General features: G+C 45.3%; 1 protein-coding gene across 3 annotated transcripts; it reads left to right on the top strand.

Annotated features, from left to right (window-relative positions):
• The first annotated feature begins 1,115 nt into the window (after positions 1 to 1,115).
• On the top strand, positions 1,116 to 20,127 carry LOC309652566 (uncharacterized protein CXorf38). Of its 3 annotated transcripts, XR_014258783.1 has the most exons (8): positions 1,116 to 1,392; positions 1,554 to 1,688; positions 7,815 to 7,934; positions 9,134 to 9,283; positions 9,572 to 9,775; positions 17,488 to 17,650; positions 18,253 to 18,563; positions 19,945 to 20,127. XR_014258783.1 is itself a non-coding variant. In XM_082446635.1 (7 exons), exons 1-6 carry the CDS (start codon positions 1,177 to 1,179, stop codon positions 17,647 to 17,649), a joined length of 987 nt encoding a protein of 328 aa, XP_082302761.1. In that variant the 5' UTR covers positions 1,116 to 1,176; the 3' UTR covers position 17,650; positions 18,253 to 20,127. The 3 variants fall into 3 exon arrangements, 2 of the variants coding, with proteins under 2 accessions (XP_082302761.1, XP_082302762.1); XM_082446635.1 differs by having other exon boundaries at positions 18,253 to 20,127; XM_082446636.1 differs by having other exon boundaries at positions 1,118 to 1,392; positions 9,596 to 9,775; positions 18,253 to 20,127.
• Positions 20,128 to 20,304: the final 177 nt, after the last annotated feature.

Raw genomic sequence — 20,304 nt, 5'->3', positions numbered from 1 at the left:
CACGTTTAGGTCAATCTAAAATAATAGCTAATATTTACTGAGAGCTTACTATTGCCAGGCACTAAGTATTTCAGACTGTATTTAATTGTCACAACAACCCAGCAGGTAGCCCACCTTTTACTGTGAGTAAACTGAGGCCTAGAGAAATGAAGTAATTTGCTGAGATCAAATTAAGATTGCTTAAGATCAAAGAGCTAAGAAGCAGCATTTTGAGTCCAAGGCTAACACTCCTGAATACTGCCACTTTGCTGTGAAACAGAAAGTCAGGGGAAGGCTTCAATGTTTAGACTCTTCCCTCAGAGCCTTTTGACTACACACAATTTTAAAATGTTTTCCAAGCTCAAGAAGCTCACTAAAAGCAACTAAAATTGAGATGACCTCTTGTCATTTGGAGTTGACAAGCCATTGCCTTCTGACCCTCATGGCACTTATTTGGAACTTAACTCAGATTACCTTATGCAAGGAGCTCTAATTATCATATGACGAAGAGTACTAAATCATCTAAGCTCGATGCTTCAAGACCATGGTGGAAGAAGTCCTCATCCCACTCGAGGCGATGCAGCCCTCCAGAATCCGGGTGATGTGTCGTCCGTCCTGTTTGCCTCTGCTAGGTAGCCCAATGGCGGATGTTTTTGAGCTTTGTGTCGCCTTGGCACACCGCAGGCGCATAACAGGTGCGCGGTGCAGACAGCCAACGGTCAAATTTCACTAATGTCCAGATAGGCTACAGCCAACCTGCGGGCTTAGGATCCAGTTAAGTAAACTTTCTAGAATCGTATAACGCAAGGAACATAAGTAATTCAAGAACTGTGTCTTGAGCACCCTCTTACACCTCTACAATAAAAAAAACCACAAAACAGGAGCACAGGCTTCAGGAGAGGGAGCCCAATCGTTGGCTGGCGAGGTCTCAGTTTAAGGGAACAGAGTAGAGGCTTCCTGGGCGAGCACCAGACAAAGCACATAACGCGTCGGTCGTCATCTAAGACGCGGGTGGGGCCGACGTGCCCCGGAAACTAGAACTCCCTGCCGCCTGGGGGTTGGGGGAATCCGGGGCGCCTTCGGGCGGGGCCACGCCCACAGCGCCGCCGTCGCCTCGGGCGCGCCCAGGCTTCCGCGCCTGCGCACTACCGTCCGCCCCCGCCCCTCGCTCCGTGGCCCCGCGGGCTGGGTCCCGGCATGGTTCTCTCTGAGCTGGCCGCGCGCCTCAACTGCGCCGAGTACAAGAACTGGGTGAAGGCGGGTCACTGCCTGCTGCTGCTACGCGGCTGCTTGCAGGGCTTCGTCGGCCGCGAGGTGCTCGCCTTCCACCGCAGCCTGCTCGCCGCCGCCCCCGGCCTGGGCCCCCGCGCCGCCTGCCGCAGCGGCTCGCAGTGCAGCCCGCGCGCCCGCCAGGTGAGCACCCGGCCCGGGGTCTTGACCGTCGCCCCTCACCCCGTCCGCGGGCGCAGGGTCTCGTGCCCTCCCCGGAGCCGGGCCGACCGCCGTGCCTGGGGTTCAGATGCCCAGACGCCGCCCCTCCCTCCCGGGCCCCTCCTCACCGCCGCCCCCTGTAGTTTCAGCCTCAGTGTCAGGTGTGCGCAGAGTGGAAACGGGAGATTTTGAAACATCACACCAGCAGAAATGGAGACGTCCACTGGGGAAACTGCCGGCCGGTCCGCTGGCCGGTCGACGCCTGGGAGGTGGCCAAGGTAAGCACCTGCGGTCGGGAGGGTAGGAGGAGTTGGCCCACCAGGTAGGAGTTTCCTGGAGCCCGGGGCGTCTGTTGGGTCTGTGTGGGAGCTGGGGCCCCATAAACAGATGCAGAGAGAGATTGGGCTTTTGATCTAGGGTGTAGTGTCTAGGCGGCTCAGGGCTGTTATATCGGACCCCAACGCAGCTTAGTAAAGTAGAAGATTTCAACAAGAGACGCTGGGTCAAGATGTAGAGCGAGCATCATGGGCACAGGCACAGAGGGAGAGGCAGGCAAGGCGTTTTGAGGGTAGGCTCCCTGAGTAGCTCACTTTGTCTGTAGGGTGCCATGAGGATGGCAGAATAAGCCAAGGGAAGTTGGGGCTAAGATAGAAAGGACCTTAAGTGCCTAGCTAAGGAGTAAAACTTTGGGGAGGTAGGGGTGGGGTAGGCAGCCAGATAAAAGGGGACTCTTCGGCCCGTTTTCAGATCTTGGCGATGTGACTTACTAGCTGGGCTGATTGAAGAATTTTTTTTGACTTTTTGATATGTGCCAGAAGCCCAGTAGGAGGGGGGTAGGGGGAGTCGAAGTAGCCTCCTAACACAAATTCGCCTCTGGAGTCAGTCTACATGCTAGTTACCAGCAGGCACAGGCTTGGTGCCTGGGAAGCAGGGATCAGAATCTCCGCTCAGCTGCTGTGGTGCACCATTGGGCCAGCCTCTGTTCCCTAACCTCAAAAATGAGGAAGTTGGACTATATCGGTGGCCCCCAGACTTTTGGCTATCGTGGTCCAGTAAACCCACCATACCCTCTCCCCCTCCTGTTTGTTGCTGCCATAGAATTGCCAACTTTTGCTTTTACTTAGAAAAGAAGAAAACTTAAAACTCTACCCTTTGCTACGACCGTCCCTCACCTGTTTGTTTTCTGTCGCTGCTTTCATACCCTCAGAATCCTCTTGAAGCCCATGCCACCTGTTTCTGCCACTCTTTCCCTTCTTCATTGCCGTCACCCGCAGACCTAGTCCAACCACATGTGTATATTCTCTCTCCAAGCTGGACTCCCCGCTCGAGCATCCTGTGATCCTCTCGACCTCAGCCCCCCACTTGCATACTTACACCCGGACTGTGTCAGCACAGGGAGCTGCGGTGTCCAACATCCTGCTTGCCCTCGGCGTACTTATTCAACCCGCCCCCACCTCTGCCCCACCCCTCGTCCCTCTCCAACGTCCACAGCTCTGAGGCTTCCACTGCTTTCCCAATCCCCAGCAGCCTCTGCCCTCCCAGCTTCCTTTGCTTCCTCAGCCAGCCCAGATTCCACAGTCCATCATTCTGTTCAGTCCCTTGCAGTTGTCTCGGTCTTCTTCCTCCTTTCTCTGCACTTGCCAGGCTCAGCTCCAGCCCTGATGACACCACACCTGCTGCTCTGGGGAAGAATCTTTCGAGGGATCTTTCGCTTTCAGTTCTTGATCACGAGTCCAGCAGTCTGGCCCTGTCTCTCCGTAGCCTCCTGTTCCCGGAGACAACTGTTGCTGCCTCTCCTCCGCCGAGCTCCCACTCCTGTTCCCCCACCTGCAATCCCAGCTGCTAACCTTGCTCTCGCTTTCTTATCTTTTTACCAGACCTACCGACCTACTTCCATGTGCACCATCTTCTTCCTTCTGCTACAAATGAGGAAGGGCGTCTCTCCTCTTACCGCCCTGTCCCTCCACTTGAGTGTTGGACCTTATCCCCTCCCACCTGCCCAAGGACTTTGAGTCTCCACTCTTCCGACCTCCCTGCTTACTCCCATCACCATACAAATAGCCTTAGTACTGCCTTGGTTTATTCAATTTTTTAAAAAAAGAGATTCAGTATAGAGTTAATATATGACTTAGCAGTGCCAGTCCTAGGTACATACCTGATGAAGTGGAAACGTGTCCACACAAAAACCTGTTCACGAATGTTCATAGCCGTACTCTTCACAATAGCCAAGAGGTGGAAACAACACACATGTCCATCAACTGATGAATGGATAACCAAAATGTGGTCTGTCCATACAATGGGATATTATTTAGCCATAAAAAGGAATGAAGTACTGATACATGCTACAGTATTGCATGAACCTTGAAAACATTATGCTAAGTGAAAGAAGCCAGTCATATATTGTATGATTCCATTTATATGAAATGTCTAGAATAGCCAAATCTATAGAGGCAGAAAGTAGATTAGTGGTTGCCAGGGCCTGAAGGAGAGAGGGGGCAATAGCTAATGGGTAGAGGGTTTCTTTTTGGGGTGATGAAAATGTCCTAAAATTGTGGTGATAGTTGTGCAGCTCTGTGAATATACTGAAAACCACTAAACTGTAAATGCTTAATTTTTTTATTGAGGTGTAATTGACTATAATGTTATATTAATTTCAGGTATACAACATAATGATTCGATATTTATATACTTTGTGAAATGATCACCACAGTAAGTCTAGTTAATGTCCACTACCATGTGTGGTTGCAAATTTTTTTTTCTTGTGATGAGAACTTTCAAGATCCTACTCTCTTAGCAACTTTCAAATACTGCAGTACAGTATTATTAACTATAGTCACCATGCTGTGGATTACATCCCCAGGACTTATTTATTTTATAACTGGAAGTTGGTGCCTTTTGACCCCCTTCACCTATTTTGCCCACTCCTCCACCCCCCACCTCTGGCAACCACCAGTCTGTTCTCTGCATCTGCGAGCTCGGGTTTTTGTTTTAGGTTCCACGAATAAGTGAGATCATATGGTATTTGTCTTTCTCTGTCTGACTTATTTCACTTAGCATAATGCCCTCAAGATCCATCCATGTCATCACAAAGAACTGTGTACTTTATTTTTTTAGCCATATTATTACATTTTATTTTATTCATTGAAAATAAATAATTATCAATGAATCCTTTCTAGATTTTCTAGTTTCCCAAAGTTCCCTGTATTCACATTCTTTTTTTTTTCACACACAAACACTGTATTTTATTTTTACAAGAGATAAATAGACTGACACCAAGCATTGTACATGGATGACCACAACAAAAGCAACAGTGATTGCAATTACCAAACATGAGACACACTCAGACTATGTCATAATATTGACATTCAGTCCAGTAATCCTCCACTGTAACAGCTCCTTTACTTTGCAGTGATAATTGATTTGTATATTTTTTGCTTCTGAGTCCTTGTGGGATTTTTTTTTTTAATTCAAACAGAAAGTCACAAAAATTATAATCATCCTCATCAGTTCACTCAGTCCCATGTAATTAATTTTTTTTTTCATCTTGATCTTTTGTTAGCACTTTTATGAGTTCATCAGTTTTTCATTAGAGTTCTGAAAATGCTTATTCATTCAGTTCAGTAGTATAGTCAGTTACCAGAAACCTGTACTTGTCAGAGTCTTTTCCATGAAGAACTGTGTACTTTAAATGGGTGAATTATATGGTATGTGAATTACATCTTAATAAAGCTTTAAAAAAAAAATTGAGTGAATAGTTGGAAAATAAAATTTGAAAAGAAAGAAAAACTTCCTTCATCCATTCCGTCCAGCTGTCTTCCCATTTCTCTAACTGCCTCCCATATACATACCCAGTAGAACTTCTCAAAAAGTGCTTTATGCCTAATTCTCTTTTCAGGGTTCATGCAGGTCCCGTTGACTCTTCAACCCACTCCCCTCTGGCTTCTGCCCCGCCACTCCACTGCATGTCTTGTCAGGGGCACGCGTGACCTTCAGTTCTCTGGCCTCGTCCTTCCTACCTCTCAGATATTCGGCACTGCCGCACTGCCGGCCACTCTTCTTGAAACAGCCCTGGCTTTGTGACAGCCTCCCCTCCTGGGTTTCCTCCTGTCTCCCCGGCTCCTCCTTAGCCTCCTTCTGAGTGTCGGTTGGCCTTCCTCCGGCCTTTTCTGTCCCTCCCCACCCCGCCTTCTCCCCTGGTGATACTGCCCAGGCCCGTGGAGTGAAATATTAAATACTACGTTTCTGCTGACGGCTCCCAGATTCGTACCCCTAGCTCTGCACTCTTCTGCGCTCTGGAGGCCCATACCCAGCTGCTACTTGATGCCTCCACTTGATCACCTCCTGGGTACTTCGTCTTTACTTCTCAAGCAGGACTCTTCATCTCTCCCCGCCAGCCTGCGCCCATGCCCCACCACCAACTACCTACAATCATTCTTGCTTCATCTGTTTCCCCCCACCACCCCTCTTATTTGTACGAGCAAATTATTTTTGGAATCCTCCTCGCCATCTGTACATCACAGCTCTCGCCCCCTCTCCTGCCAGCTTCCCACCTGGCCACCTCTGTTGCTCTGCTCACCCCTGGTTGGTCCTTCACACAGCAGGATGTGCGGTCTTCATGTGGGAATCAGATCGCTTTCTTCCTTTGCCCAAAACCCTTGGATGGCTTCCCGATGTCCTTAGAATAAACTCCAAACTCCTTGTTAAGGCCAGTAAGGCCCAGCATGTTCTGGCCCCTGTTTATTTCTCCAACCTTGTCTCCTGCCACTCAGTGAAGAGACAGGAGGGGGTAGTGAGAGGCAATAACGTGTGTTTCTCACCCAGTGCTTGTCACATACGGAACCTGGCGGTAGGCGATACCATTTTAAGAAACAGCTTTCAGAGGCAAGGAGGCGGCAGAGCCTCTATGTTGGCTTCTGGTTCTGAGGAAAGGAAAGAAGTACTAGAATAAAACCTTGACGTGGGAGAGACAGGTTTATATTGGTGAGAAAATGCCAGACTGGACATACCTTGTAATGGGAAAGAAAAACTCTGCTTGGTTTTGAGGCAACTAAGGCCCCTCCCACTTTGGATGTTCCTCTCAGCCACAGTTGGAATAAGCAGTGTTTCTTTTCTTCTTCTTTTTTTCCTCTATTGCATCAATTTAGTTTGCCCGTGATACATTAGTTAAGTTCTTTGTTAACATTTGTAACATCCATAATCTACTTCTTTCAGCGGGTTGGCCAGAGACAGTGATGGTCTTGGCTACTGTACCTTTTGATAGTGGCCATTCAGTGTGTGTAGAATTCTTCTCAATTACGTGAGGCCGAGGTGTGTGATTCTACCACCATCAGGAGCAGAGCCCTGACTCTCCTTGGGGGGTGTCGGCCCATACCACGTGCCTTTTTCAGAATAGCACCATGAGCAGCCCTGTAGGAAGGTCTCTTTATTTAGAGTTCTTTTTTTGCGAGTCATTTTTCATATGTCATCTCTTCTAGTCCCTTGGCAGGAATGTACTCTTGAGCTTCGTAGCTTGGTAAACTTGTTGCCTTCAGATGTAAATTTGGAAATACTTCAGGAAAGAAATATGCCCAAGCCTTGCTATGACACCATTTGGGGGGTACACACCATAAAGTGCTACAAAAGGCAAGCTCATGCTAGAATGAGGCCGTTCTGTTGTATCTAGTATCTCAAACCCTGGGACCCCGTCTGTAACGCCTGTGTAGGTCCTGCTCACCTTGCACCATCAGCATAATAATTGCCAACATTTGTGACCTGTGTATTAGCATGTGGCAGGCACCGTGCAAGTGCTTTACCCGCATTAACTCATTTAATTCCCGAAACATCCTTCAAGGTAGATGAGGACAGTTAGCCCCCATTTACTGATGAGGAATCCGAGGATAGGTAACTTGCCCAAGGTCACACAGTTGACAAGTGGCACAGCTGGGATTTGCACCCCAGCTCTGTCGCATTCCAAAGCCCAGACTCTTTAACTTTCTACTACCATACTGAACTTTCTCGAGTAATTTTAAAGTGTCCACTTGGGAGTAACTATTACTTTTAAATCTTCTTTAACAACTCAGCCACTGAAACTTCAGTAAGGAAAAGAAAAGGGTGCTTTCTACCCCTGCCTCCTGCTTATATGCCATTAAGAAAGGACAATTAGGTCAAGCGTATAAGTGTCTCTAATAGCAAGTGGACAGATAGAGCAACTCTTCAGTTATTGCCCTGGGCTGAGGCTTGGCTGCCGCACTGTTTCCCGACTTGTGTTTTGGACTCATGAGGCTCTAACTTGAAACCCCAGTAAGAGAGTTGCAGTCATCATTTGCGGAACAGGCACATAACATTTGTCCCACTAGCCCCATATAGATAGATGTCTCCTAGGGTCGGAGGAGACTCAGGTGCCCCTTGGGCCTCCCCTGCTGCAGGCCTTCATGCCCCGAGGACTGGCAGACAAAACACGACCCGAGGAATGTGACGCGGTTGCTCTTCTAAGTCTCATCAACTCCTGTGATCACTTCGAGGTTGATCGAAAGAAAGTCACAGAGGTAAGAACTGTCAGACTGAAAAGCAGACAGAGTCGGTGGGGTGGGTACTGTGAAGACCAGCCAGGAGCCACACCCCGTGCTGCTAAAGCAGCCGTGTGGGCAGAGCTTACGGCTCTCCCCAGACAGTGGTGTGCGAAGGAGTTAGACTTTGGTCCACAGTTGTCATCGCTGAGCAGGCAAGCAGGGCTCACATCACATGCACCTTCTGTGATGTCCCAGAACCCCTGTGCAAATGCAGGCGGGAGACTGACCCTTCCACCCTCCCCTGTTGAACTTTTCCAACAACCTGCTGTTGCACTGTTTGCCACTAAATCGACGAGCCTCAAATTTCTCTTCCCTGTTCTGCCATAAACAGAAGCAAAGTAATCTTCCATATTAAAAAAAAAAACAAATGCAGAGTAATGCGTCATTCTGTCCACTGGATGCCAGCATTTGAATCCTGCCCTTCTCAAATCTCATTGGCTGAACAGTTGCAATTTACCTAGACCAGTTTACCTAGAACTGAAGAAAATAGAAACACTAATGGATAAACAGTGTCAGAACAGATCGCTACGCTTGTCAGACTTCCTCTGGGAGATTTAGACTATCTCCGTTTCACCAGAGAACAGCTCTGGCACATTTGTTACTCTAAGGATCCTTGAAAAGGCTATATAGCATACCTGGATTATTTATAATATGTAGAGAAAATGCATGTATATTTTGCTAGCATGCCAGCAGCTGAAAGGACTGAGAATCCTTTATCATCAGCAGACTCAAAAACTATCACAGTATAAAATCAACCCCTTTGGTAGCTTTTAACCAAGAGTGTAGAAGACTTGGCATGAATTATATATTAAGACTTTTGCATTGTCTGCTTCGGCCTTCGGGTATTCTCAGAGCCAGTAGCCAATAGTCTTGCTCTTTGGCAGGTGGTTTTAAGTTAGGGCATTTGGGGGATTGTGCGAGAGATACCACCCAGCCACAAGATTTCAAGGACTAATGACAGTTGTAGGCTTGTTTGTATTTCTTACCCCAATTAATTTATTCAAGTGGCCGGGGGTTGAACATCCCCCTCAAGCCTTGACAGCCCCCGCAGGCCGCACACTTGTGGATTTTAGAATTAACAAGGCCTTTCAATAGTCTTTCTCTGGAACTACAAAATCTCAGTTTACCCCACTATTGGCCTTTGAAGGCTTTTCTCTTTTTTTGTCTTTCTGTAGGTGATTAAGTGTCGTAACGAGATCATGCACTCTTCAGAGATGAAAGTGTCTTCTGTGTGGCTTCGAGATTTTCAGATGAAGATCCAAAATTTTCTGAATGAATTTAAGAATATCCCAGAGATTGTGGCGGTATACTCCCAAATAGAAAAGGTATAAAATCACGTTTAACAGTTCTGGCATAAAGAACTAAGGGGGAAAAAAAGGAACCACAGTCACTCATTTAGAATTTGAAGCTTATTAGATTTAAACAAAATTCTAGAATGTAAGCAGGGGAACAATATTGATATGAAGTCAGAATTGTGATTGGGCTGAGCAGCTTTTCTGTGGTCACGGGATGTTATTAGAATGGATCCAGTCAACGATGTTTAAATACAAATTCTTTGAGTAACCGAGTAGAATATCTTTTTTTTTTGGGGAATATCTTTTACATTCAATCAGTTCATATATTCGGTAACCCAACAGCTGTTGACATCTGACTGGGCTGTTTACATCCCTGAGGAAGATCAGCCAGATGGGTGTGACTATGAAACAGGAGTTTACCTGAGTGAGCACCAAGTAAACGAGATAGAGATGGAATTACTAAAGGAAAAACTTCAAGAGCTATATCTTCAAGCAAAAGGACAAGAGGTGTTGCCTGAAGAGGTAAAAAAAAAAAAAAAAAGCATTATATCCTCTGTGTGAGTAAACAAAACAAAGAAAGGCACCAGGGAGGAAGAGTAGCACATTTTAACTTATTAACGGTTATGTTTCTGCTTTAAAAGTCAAATAATTTCCAGAAATGGATATTCTTTTGGCACAGATTACTGTTACCCTTAAACAAATGTTTTCACTCCATCAGCAAACATTTGGGTGCCTAATATGTGCCACAGAGTGGAAGACCACAGGAAGGGCGACCACAGAATCCTGAACCGCAGGCTCCTGCGAGTGTCTGCAGCTCAGAGGGGGGATTGCAGAAAAAGGCTTTGCTGAGAAGGCGCCGTTGAGCTGGGACTAAGAATGAAATCAGAGTTCGGCAAATTGGCAAGAGCAGAAGAGCATTCTTGGCAGAAGGCATTTGAAAGACTAGCCTGGGCCAGACAGTGACGAGGCGAGCGTAGGAGGGAGGTATGGTCGGATGTGAGGGTGGTCAGGTAGGTCGAAGCTGTATTTTGAAAGGTCTTCTATGCCTCACTATGGGGTTTGGACCTTATTCCCAAAAAGCAGTTGGGAGCCAACAGAGGTTTTAAATCAAGAGAGAGTAAATGAATAGATCAGATAGGGCTTTTAGAAAGTGACGTCTTAATGGCACTTGGAGGTTGGAGACAAGCCAGGAGGCTCTTGCAGTTGTGTGAGGGTGAGAGAAAGAGGACAGAAGCTAGAGGTGTGGGGGAGGAGCCGGGTGCTGGAGGCACTACTGGGGCCGAGCTGACGGCTCGCAGTGGCTGGTTAGATTACTTGGGGCGTGGCTCGGGGCTGGCAGGAGGCGGCGAAGGAGGGGTTAAAGGATTCTAGCTCAGGACACTGCAAGCTAATGATCGTCTCAAGTACAGGAGGTATGAGTCCCCTTTGTTACATGCAAGATACTAAAAAAAACTAACAGTAGTAGAATTATATTTTGGTAAGGTTCAGAAATAGCCCAGCACTTGCTGGATTAGAATTCCAGATTCCCAGGATGTCTTAGACAGATCATTTTACCTCTCCATTCTACCTTGTCCGAGGAAAGTAGTTTTACTGGCTACCTCGTGAAACACAGCGTGTTTTAATACAAAGTGTGTATTTCATTTTTTAGGCCATGCTCCGTACTGGTCCATATGCCTATGTTAACTTCTGACCTTGACCCAGGTGCTTCACTCAGCTTGATGAGCTCCTTTAGCACAGGGACTGGGTACCAGTGGTTTGGGGGGTGCACCCACCCTGGCACACCATAGGTATTTAAAGTGACGAATAAGGCTGTTAAAGCTGTTTTCTAAATCCATCTGTTTCATCTGGCTTTATTTTTTTTTTTTAATTTTCAAAAAATATTTATTTGTTTGGCTGCATTGGGTCTTAGTTGCGACGTGCGGGCTCTTTTAGTTGCGGCATGTGGGATCTAGTTCCCTGACCAGGGAGCGAACCCAGGCCCCCTGCATTGTGAGTGCGGAGTCTTAGCCACTGGACCACCAGGGAAGTCCCTCATCTGGCTTTACTTTAAAATGCCATTAGAACCATCCCCAGTTTTCTTTCCGCTGCTCTTTTTAAAAGCAGAGTCAGACGACAGAAGAAAACCGGGGGATCAGGCTCATGGTCCCTGAGTCATCAGAAATTCTCTCCTCTTTCTTGAGGGAGCTGCAGTTCTTTTCCTGTTTGTGTAACAAAGAGCAAAATGCATCAGTAGCAACACGCTGAAACCAGGAGTCTCTGCAAGGTGGGAGCGGGAAGGGACCCTGGTAATACCCTGCTTTATAGCGACCCTAAGGGGCAGGCGCTGATGGGCTCAAGGCCTCACTGCTGGGGTATGAGGGCTGGCCCGGGGGTCTTCCCGCTCTGGCCCTGGGCCTGCCTTCCCACGTGCTGTGCAGCAGCTCTCATGTCACCGAGCAGCTAGCAATTGTAAATTTCGACCCTTCATTATCTCTGTTTTACAGAGAGGAAATTGGGGTTAATTGGCTTGTCCTCTGAGTCCCAAAGTCTCTAGATAAAGGTGATAAATTCTCGTTTTTCATGCTTTCTGTTCAGTGGACCGTGGCATTTCTCTTGATATTTCAGTTGATCAAAATGTAAGTTCGGATTGGTTGGCACGTTATCTTTGAGAAGCTGAAGGATGGCTTTCCACGATGTGTGGAACAGACCTCTTTTGAAAGTTCAGCACCAAACACGATTATTCATGTTCTTTTGGGTTAGTCTCCAAAGTCAGAGGATTTGATAAACCAAATTTCAGTGACTCTAAAACACTATGAATTGCAAGACACACCATTAATTCAGTCACTTGTAAGAAAAAAAAAATGCTGCCAATTTACTGTAAGACACTATCAATGGTAAGGTGCATTCTCATTCGAGATGTTAAAATATGAAAAACATGTGCAATTAGGAATCAAGAAATGCAGTGGTTGTATTATGACCACGGCACTTATTCTGTGAATGTTTAGCAAGACCTGTTTCTTGTGTTCATTAAAACAGCAGGGCTTGGGTTGGAAAGCCAAGTTGAGAAGAAATGGTTAATGGTGGTGATTTAGTACGACAGTCCCCCCAAAGGCATCAAGGAGCACGGGAGTGAGTGCCAGGGACCACGAAGCAGAGAGAGCTCATCATCTCCATTCTTTTCTGTCCAATTGGCGAGCCTTAATGATAAATAACATTATAAAAGGGGGCTCCCATTAAAATACACTATGCGTGCATAACTGTGATTGTAAAATGCGGTCCGCCTCGGAGCCAAATGGGAGCAGCAGCTGCCACCCAAGAGCCCTTCACATACGCCTGCCGGCCCTTGGTGCTCTGTTAGGATCTGGGGGGTTCAAAATTCAGCCGAAGAACGTTGAGCGCAGTAAGTGGCTAAAAAACATGCAGAGAACTTGCACATTCTTTAAAATCATTACTGATTTCTTAAACCCTGGTTGGGGGGGTGGCGCTTTCAGGGGGAAACTCAGGGAGAAAGTGACAGAATGCAGTCGAGGCAGGGAAAGGAGGGAAGTGACACTCCATTGGTTATAGTGCAGATTTATTTCATGAGTGAGTGCCTACTACTTGCCAGGCGCAGTTCTAGAAGCTCGGCGTGCATCAGTGAACAAAACAGACGGTAACCGGTCAGCATAATAAGTAATGACGCGGCGAGGTAGAAGGAGGAGGACTGTGTGCAGCAGGGTGTGGGGCTCAGGAGTGGCCGAATTGGGGTGGGGGCTGGGCCGCGTGGGGTGGCCAGGCAGGCCCCACTGGGAGGCTGAGACTTAGCGATACCGTGGAGGAGGTGCGGAGCAGCCGTGTGCGCTTCTGGAGGAGGAGCACTCGGGCGGAGGGCAGGGCAAGCTAAGCAGGGTGGCTGGAGTGCGGTGAGGAGCTGAGAGAACGGAAGCCTTGTGGGCCGTTGGGAGGATCCAGGCTCTTCCTCCTGAGACGGCAGCCGCACTGAGTTCTGAGCAGCAGAACGATGAAGGGAGCACGCTGGCCGCCGTGTGGAGGATGCAGGGCCGGGGGCCAACGATGGAAGCAGGGAGACATTAGGAGGCTGCCGCGGGTACCAGGTCAGAGAGGTGGTGGTTCAGACCAGGGTGGAAGGGTGAAGAGTAGAGGTGGTGAGAAGCGGGGCACGTGTGGTGTGTGAGAGAAGGAAAGGCGTCAAAGACACGTCCAAGGGTTTTGGCTTAAGTGCCTGGGAGTATGGAGGCGCTAAGCATCTTTTGCCTAGAACAGTGCCTGCCTGGCACATAGTAGACTCTCGGTACACTTTTGTTAAATGATTGTTGGAAGGGAGGAATGTACCAGACACAGTGCTAGGTGCTTTTAGTAGATTATTTCTAATCCTCACAGGAATGCTTGGTGGCGTTGGTGTCATCATCCTATATTTGCATATATGGAAGTAAGCTCAGAGAGATCAAGTGTCTTGCCCAAAGTCACACAGCTAGTTAAGTGGCAAAGCTGGGCTTCAATATCCAAGTCTGTCTGACTACTTTTCTAGCACTTTGTTTTTCCATCTTTACTTCCTTTTCCCATTTAACATATAAATGTGCACAAGCCTTCCCCATTCTTAATCAATTTTTTTAAAAACTCCTTTTGACTCTTTCTCCTCCCCCCAAGCTAAAATAATCACGCCTCTTGAGCACATTTCAAGAGCAGAGAGGGTCGGGAGGTGACAGCACAAAGGATCATAGCTCCCAAGTCATCAAATGAGAAGGTCTATGGGAAGGGAGGACCCCACTCCATCTTGCAGGGTATGTGTGGTGCACAGACCAGGCTGGCATGGTCTCGGGCATCTGATGGGAACCAAGGAATGGGAAGAACCCTGGGGTGCATCTAGAGCACCCGGCACAGTCAGTGAGTGCTAACGGTGCAGTACCCGCAATTACTAATGTACACTGTGAATTATGGCATTGATGTAATCTTCATTTCACGTTTTTATGGTTTCCAGATTTATTATTTAAAGCCCAGGTATCTTTCAGGAGCTGTAGGCTTGTTTCTAGCCATGTAATAAACAGCTCCAGCTGAAGGGCACATCCCCATCTACCTAGTAACCTATCTGAAGACCTCTGGTCATCCTCAGCTCCACCCTGGCCCTCCCTGTTCCCTGTTCATCCTGGCCACAAGCCCTAGCCAGTCTTCCCCTCCCTCCCATCCCTGGCAGCCATCGTTCTGCAACCGACCGTCTCATTCGCTGGCATCACAATAACCTGGTGCCTGCTTAGGTTCTGCCCTAGCCCTACTGCACCAGAGTCAATTGTGTATATCTCTAAAGTTTAAGAACCACCACTCTGCTAAGAGTAGGGTACTCCACCACTTTCCTTCGTTAGATGTCGATCATCTTGACTTAGCTTGGAATTGGGGGTCCCTCATTTTAAACAATTCACCACACCCCAAAATATTAATAACTCTCTTCTTTGTAATAAGCACAGTGACCAGTGAGGGTATCCTTGGATAAGCCGAGTGAAAACACTTCCGTGGTACTATTCTAAGAATACATGCTTTTATTAGTTTAAATGTCAGGAAGTATGTTACTGGTGGGAGTTTAAATTGGTATAGCCTCTAGAGATGACAGTTTTGGCAAAATCTATTAACATTAAAACAGAAAACTCTATCAATTAAAACTGCATTCCACTTCTAAAAACAGATCCTACAAATAGCTTGTCACTTTATGCAAAATGACACATGTCCCAGGTTAGTTACTGCAGCAGTATTTCTCTTAGCAGAAGGTTTGAAATAATATGTTAATATATGAGACATCCATAACTGAAAAACTATTCAGCCATTAAAAAAAATAACGAGGCCACTCTTTATAATCTGATATAGAAAAAAATCAGTTGAAGAACAGTGTCTAATATGCTGCCATTTGTGTTTTTAAAAATGTGTATGTGCCAATTATGTCTCAAAGCTGAAATTTTAAAAAGGTGTGCACATATATACATATATGCTCACGTGTAAATGCATGGAATATCTCTGGAAGAGACAAGAAACTTCATTGTGGTCACCTTTAAGAGGAGCTGGGTGACTGGGGACAGGATGTGGAAGAGGACCAACTTCTTACGTTGTACCCTGTGTTCATCTTGAATTTTGTACCAGTATATTTATTACTAGTAAATATGTATGTATATTTTATAAATATTGAATAGTAATAAATGTACATATGTATACATATTTACTAGTAATAAATGTGTACAAAATTCAAAATGAAAGCATTATATGTAAGTGTATACATTTGTGTATATGTGTGTGTATATACATATGTGTATGTGTAAATGTATTTAATCATAATAAATGGGTACAAAATTCAAAATGAAAGGGCTTTATTTTTATATATACATATATGTGTATGTGTATGTATACGTATGTGCATATATATGTGTATACACACACACACACACACACACATAGGTATAGACATATAGCCCTTTCGTACAAATGCAGGAAGTTTTACAGCAAAAAAAAAAATCATCTTTTAAAATTTTTTTCCAGTTTTATTGAGATATAATTGATATACAGCACTGTATAAGTTCAAGGTATATAGCATAATGATTTGACTTACATATATCGTGAAATGATGACCACAATAAGTTTAGTTAACGTCTGTCATCTCGTATAGATACCAAAAAAAGGAAAAAAATGTTTTTTACCTTGTGATAAGAATGCTTAAGATTTACTCACTTAACAACTTTCAAATATACCATACAGCAGTGTTAACTATTGTCATTGTGTTGTACATTGCATCCCTAGTACTTATTTATATTGTAAACTGGAAGTTTGTACCTTTTGACCACCTTCATCCAATTCCCTATTCCCACCTCTGGTAACTGCAAATTTGATCTCTTTTTATATGAGTTTATTTTTTTGTTTTTGTTTTAGATTCCACATATAAGTGAGATCATACAATATCTGTCTCTCTCTGTTTGACTTAACTTAGCATAACGCCCTCTGGGTCCATCCATGTTGTCTCGAATGGTAGGATTTTCGTCTTTTTTATGGCCAAGTAATATTCCATTGTATATATATATACCACATCTTCTTTACCCATTCATCTGTTGATGGACCCTCACGTTGTTTCCTTGTCTTAGCTATTGTGAATAATGCTGCTAATTAACATGGAGATGCAGACATCTCTTCAGCATGGTGTTTTTGTTTTCTTCAGATATATTCCCAGAAGTAGAATTTCTAGATCACCTGGTAGTTCCTTTTTTAAGTTTTTGAGGATCCTCTATACTGTTTTCCAGAGTGGCTACACCAATTTACATTCCCACCAACAGTGTACGAGGGTTCCCTTTTCTCCACATCCTCGCCAACATTTGTTACCTCTTTCTGATGATGACTGTTCTTTTTTTTTGGCCGTGCCGCATGGCTTGTGGGATCTTAGTTCCCCAACCAGGGATTGAACCCGGGCCTTTGGCAGTGAGAGTGTGGAGTCCTAACCACTGGACCGCCAGGGGATTCTCGATGATGACCATTCTAACAGGTGTGAGGTGATACCTCATTGTGGTTTTAATTTTCATTTCTCTGACGATTAATGATGTTGAGCACCTTTTCCTGTACCTGTTGGCCATTTGTATGTCTTCTTTGGGAAAATGTCTATTCAGGTCCTTTGCCCATTTTTTAATTGGGTTGTCTGTTTTTTTTGCTATTGAATTGTGTGAGTTCTTTTTATATATATATGTATGTGTGTGTGTATACATATATATATGTATAATTCTTTTTTTTTTTTTGGCTGCGTTGGGTCTTTGTTGCTGCGCACAGGCTTTCTCTAGTTGTGGCGAGCGGGGGCTACTCTTCCTTGTGGTGCGCGGGCTTCTCACTGCAGTGGCTTCTCTTGTTGAGGAGCATGGGCCCTAGAGCGCGCGGGCTTTAGCAGTTGTGGCTCGAGGGCTCTAGAGCGCAGGCTCAGTAGTTGTGGAGCACGGGCCCAGTTGCCCCGCGGCATGTGGAATCTTCCCGGACCAGGGATCAAACCCGTGTCCCTTGCACTGGCAGGCGGATTCTTAACCACTGCGCCACCAGGGAAGTCCCTCTTTATATATTTTGGATATTAACCCCTAAAAGCAAAAAATTTTAAGGAGACAAGCAAACACTCCCTTGTGTGGCCCCAGAACCAGCTATTGGTAGACACATGAACAGGAGCCAGTCTTGGAGCTAGTAAGTTTTTCATCTGAATTTCAAGTCTGCTATAAAATTATCTAAGCTGTGCATCGTATGGTTTCTTCTTACAGATCTTAAATCAACTGGAAGTGGTGAAAGAATTTCTGAGAAACAACGAGGATCTTAGAAATGGTCTTACAGAAGATATGCAGAAGCTAGACAGCCTCCATCAACAGCCTCAAAAACTGGATTCGAAGGAACCTAGGGCACAGACACCTGAAGGGAAGGCCTGAAGTGAGTTTAAGCATATGATAGTAAATAAGGACAGAATAGCCTCATCTCTTTAATGTCTGTTCTCTTAGGTAAGGCCATAACACACATAGTCTCATCTGAAGTTCCCCTATGTCCTTATTATTTGAAAGAAAGGACACGGAGCTTTGTGCTCTTTCTAATTGATGGTTCTCACATCTGTGAATTAGTTCAAGATAAACTCCCTGTCAGCTTTGTTTAGTCAAGTATACCTGAAGTCATTGGTCTAGTCTTAAATGAATCAACTTTATGACATAATCAAGAAGCATTTCAGCCCTAAAGTGATGCCAGTGATGCCTCACTCTTAGCCGTGGCATGAATAATAGCAATTTGTTAATATTCATAAGAAAAACTTGTTGGAACTTCCCTGGTGGTCCAGCGGTTAAGACTCCACGCTCCCAATGCAGGGGGCCCGGGTTCGATCCCTGGTCAGGGAACTAGGTCCCACATGCCACAACTAAGACCCAGTGCAGCCAAATAAATTAACTAATTAATTTTTTAAAATACTTGTTAAAATAAGTAACTATGTTCAGTATTTTACTTTTTTTCCTCAAATGAAGAGAATGAATTATTTTCTTTTATTTTAGGTTGACCTTCAACAAAAATCAGGCATGTTCTGTGAAAGTCAGCTGGGCTTCCATCTCAGCCATCCTTTTCTGTGCAAAAGGGAAAACTTACCCAAGTACTCCACTCAAACAAAAAGGAATTTGTGTCATCTTTTCCTGGACTTTCCTTTAACTCTTTGGGAGTTTTTTTTTTTTTACATTCCTAAACTTGGTGTTATGTGATCTGTACCAGCCAAAAAATATTAGATACTCTTGTGCCAAACTTGCTGTCATCCGGGCTTTTTTGTTTGTTTTTTGGGTTTTGTTTTTGGTTTTGTTTTGCTGTTTAAAAGGTGAGATTCTTTTCTGGTCCTAAAACTCTAACTGCTTAAACACTAAAGGCTGTGTTCGGCCAGGCCTGTGTGAAGGGCCACGCAGAGTTCTCTGCCCACTGGCACGCAAGTCCTGTGCCCACACCCTTGCCTGAAAGTCTCATTCATGAGGATGCCCAAGGGTGGGCTGTGATGTACGTGTTGAGATATAAATCCTTTTTGCCAGCAGGCAAGGAAAAAATGTGCCCGAAAGGCCATTTTCTAGCCATTTCCAGTTAGTACAGAACTGTTACTACCTGTTTCTGGTAGCTTGAGGCAGTAGGACAAAGAGGTGGGCTGGAGAACACAGTAACTTGACTGACCAAAGCAGGGGGAGGGCCCAGGCCAGCATCACAAGCAGGGATGTCTGGGAAAGTTTTGAGGTTGCTGGCTTGTTTATGGCACTCTTAAGAAAAGTCAGCCTTGGTGGCAGTCACAGCTCTTCCGGTTCAGTTATAACCTGAGTGCCCAGCACAAGGCCTGGCCCTTGCGTGCTCAGTGAATATTCATTAACTGAAGGGTCAACTGATAGCTTAGAGGTATTCATAGACGCAAATGTTAGTTACACTGTTAACTAAGCCTTGTCCTTTGTTATGAGATTGAGGAATGAAATTTTAATATTCTTATGGAAGTTCAAAGATATCATTTTCTTTCAGCAAATTCACAAATTCATTCATACTTCCTTATTCCTTTTACCCAAAAAGTCATACACTTTTGACTTTGTCCTGTTTGTTTCCTAAACTGCAAAACCCCTGTCCCATTGTATGCAGTGGTCTGTGGGATCAGCTTTACCCTCACCTTCCCCTACCTCTGCTCATTTCCAAAGCCAGCAGTACTGAACTGGGCCTTGTCGCCCCTGGACCTTGAGGGACAGAATTGCCACATTCCCCACTGCCTGGAGGAAGTGCTTCCGTTTCGAGCCCAGGTGAAGCCCTGCTCCTTTGCTTACTCAGCTTCCCAGCAAGGATGTGATTTTTAGAGAATGGGGGTGGGGGGATGTATTTTTACCCTGAAATGCATTTAATGTAGTTCTGTAAAACCTGGATGAATGCAAATATGCCTGTGACTTCCTGCTTTCATCTTTCCTGCTACTATTTGGTCTTTAATCTTACATTTTCTTTCTCCCTTCATTTCATGGAGTTCCTTTAGAAGACTTCAATAGTAAAGTAACAATTTTCTTTCATCTTGCAACTTCCCGCAAACTAAGAAACTTCATGAAATATTTCCTAGTTTCTACATGTAAGATAACAAAACTTGGGATCAAATTAAATCTTGATTCACTAACCAATTTAAGATCTGATTTCTCACCTTAGGAACTTTGGATTATGAACACTTTCATTTCATACCTCTTGTATCTATTTAGCTTTTCCTTATCTACCCAAAAAACGTTTATCAAGTATCAACCACATGCCAGGCACTGAAGTTGATGCAGATGGAGGATATGTAAGGTATGGACAATGGTATGTGAGCTGTCATCTTACTGGATTTATTGTCTGCTCTGATGAATTAAAGATACTGTTCAGGGAATTCCCTGGCGGTCCAGTGATTAGGACTCAGCACTCTCACTCAACTGCCGGGGCCCGGGTTCGATCCCTGGTCGGGGAACTAAGATCCCACAAGGCGGGAGGTGCGGCCAAAAAAAAAAAAAAAAGATATTGTTCAGAAAACATTATTCTGTCAACATTTAATTACATTAAAATTGAAACGAAGATAGGAAGACATG

The sequence above is a fragment of the Balaenoptera physalus genome, assembly GCF_965194825.1.
Source record: "Balaenoptera physalus genome assembly, chromosome: X".
In the NCBI taxonomy this organism is placed as follows: domain Eukaryota; kingdom Metazoa; phylum Chordata; class Mammalia; order Artiodactyla; family Balaenopteridae; genus Balaenoptera; species Balaenoptera physalus.
This window is presented reverse-complemented; position numbering and strand designations above follow the sequence as displayed.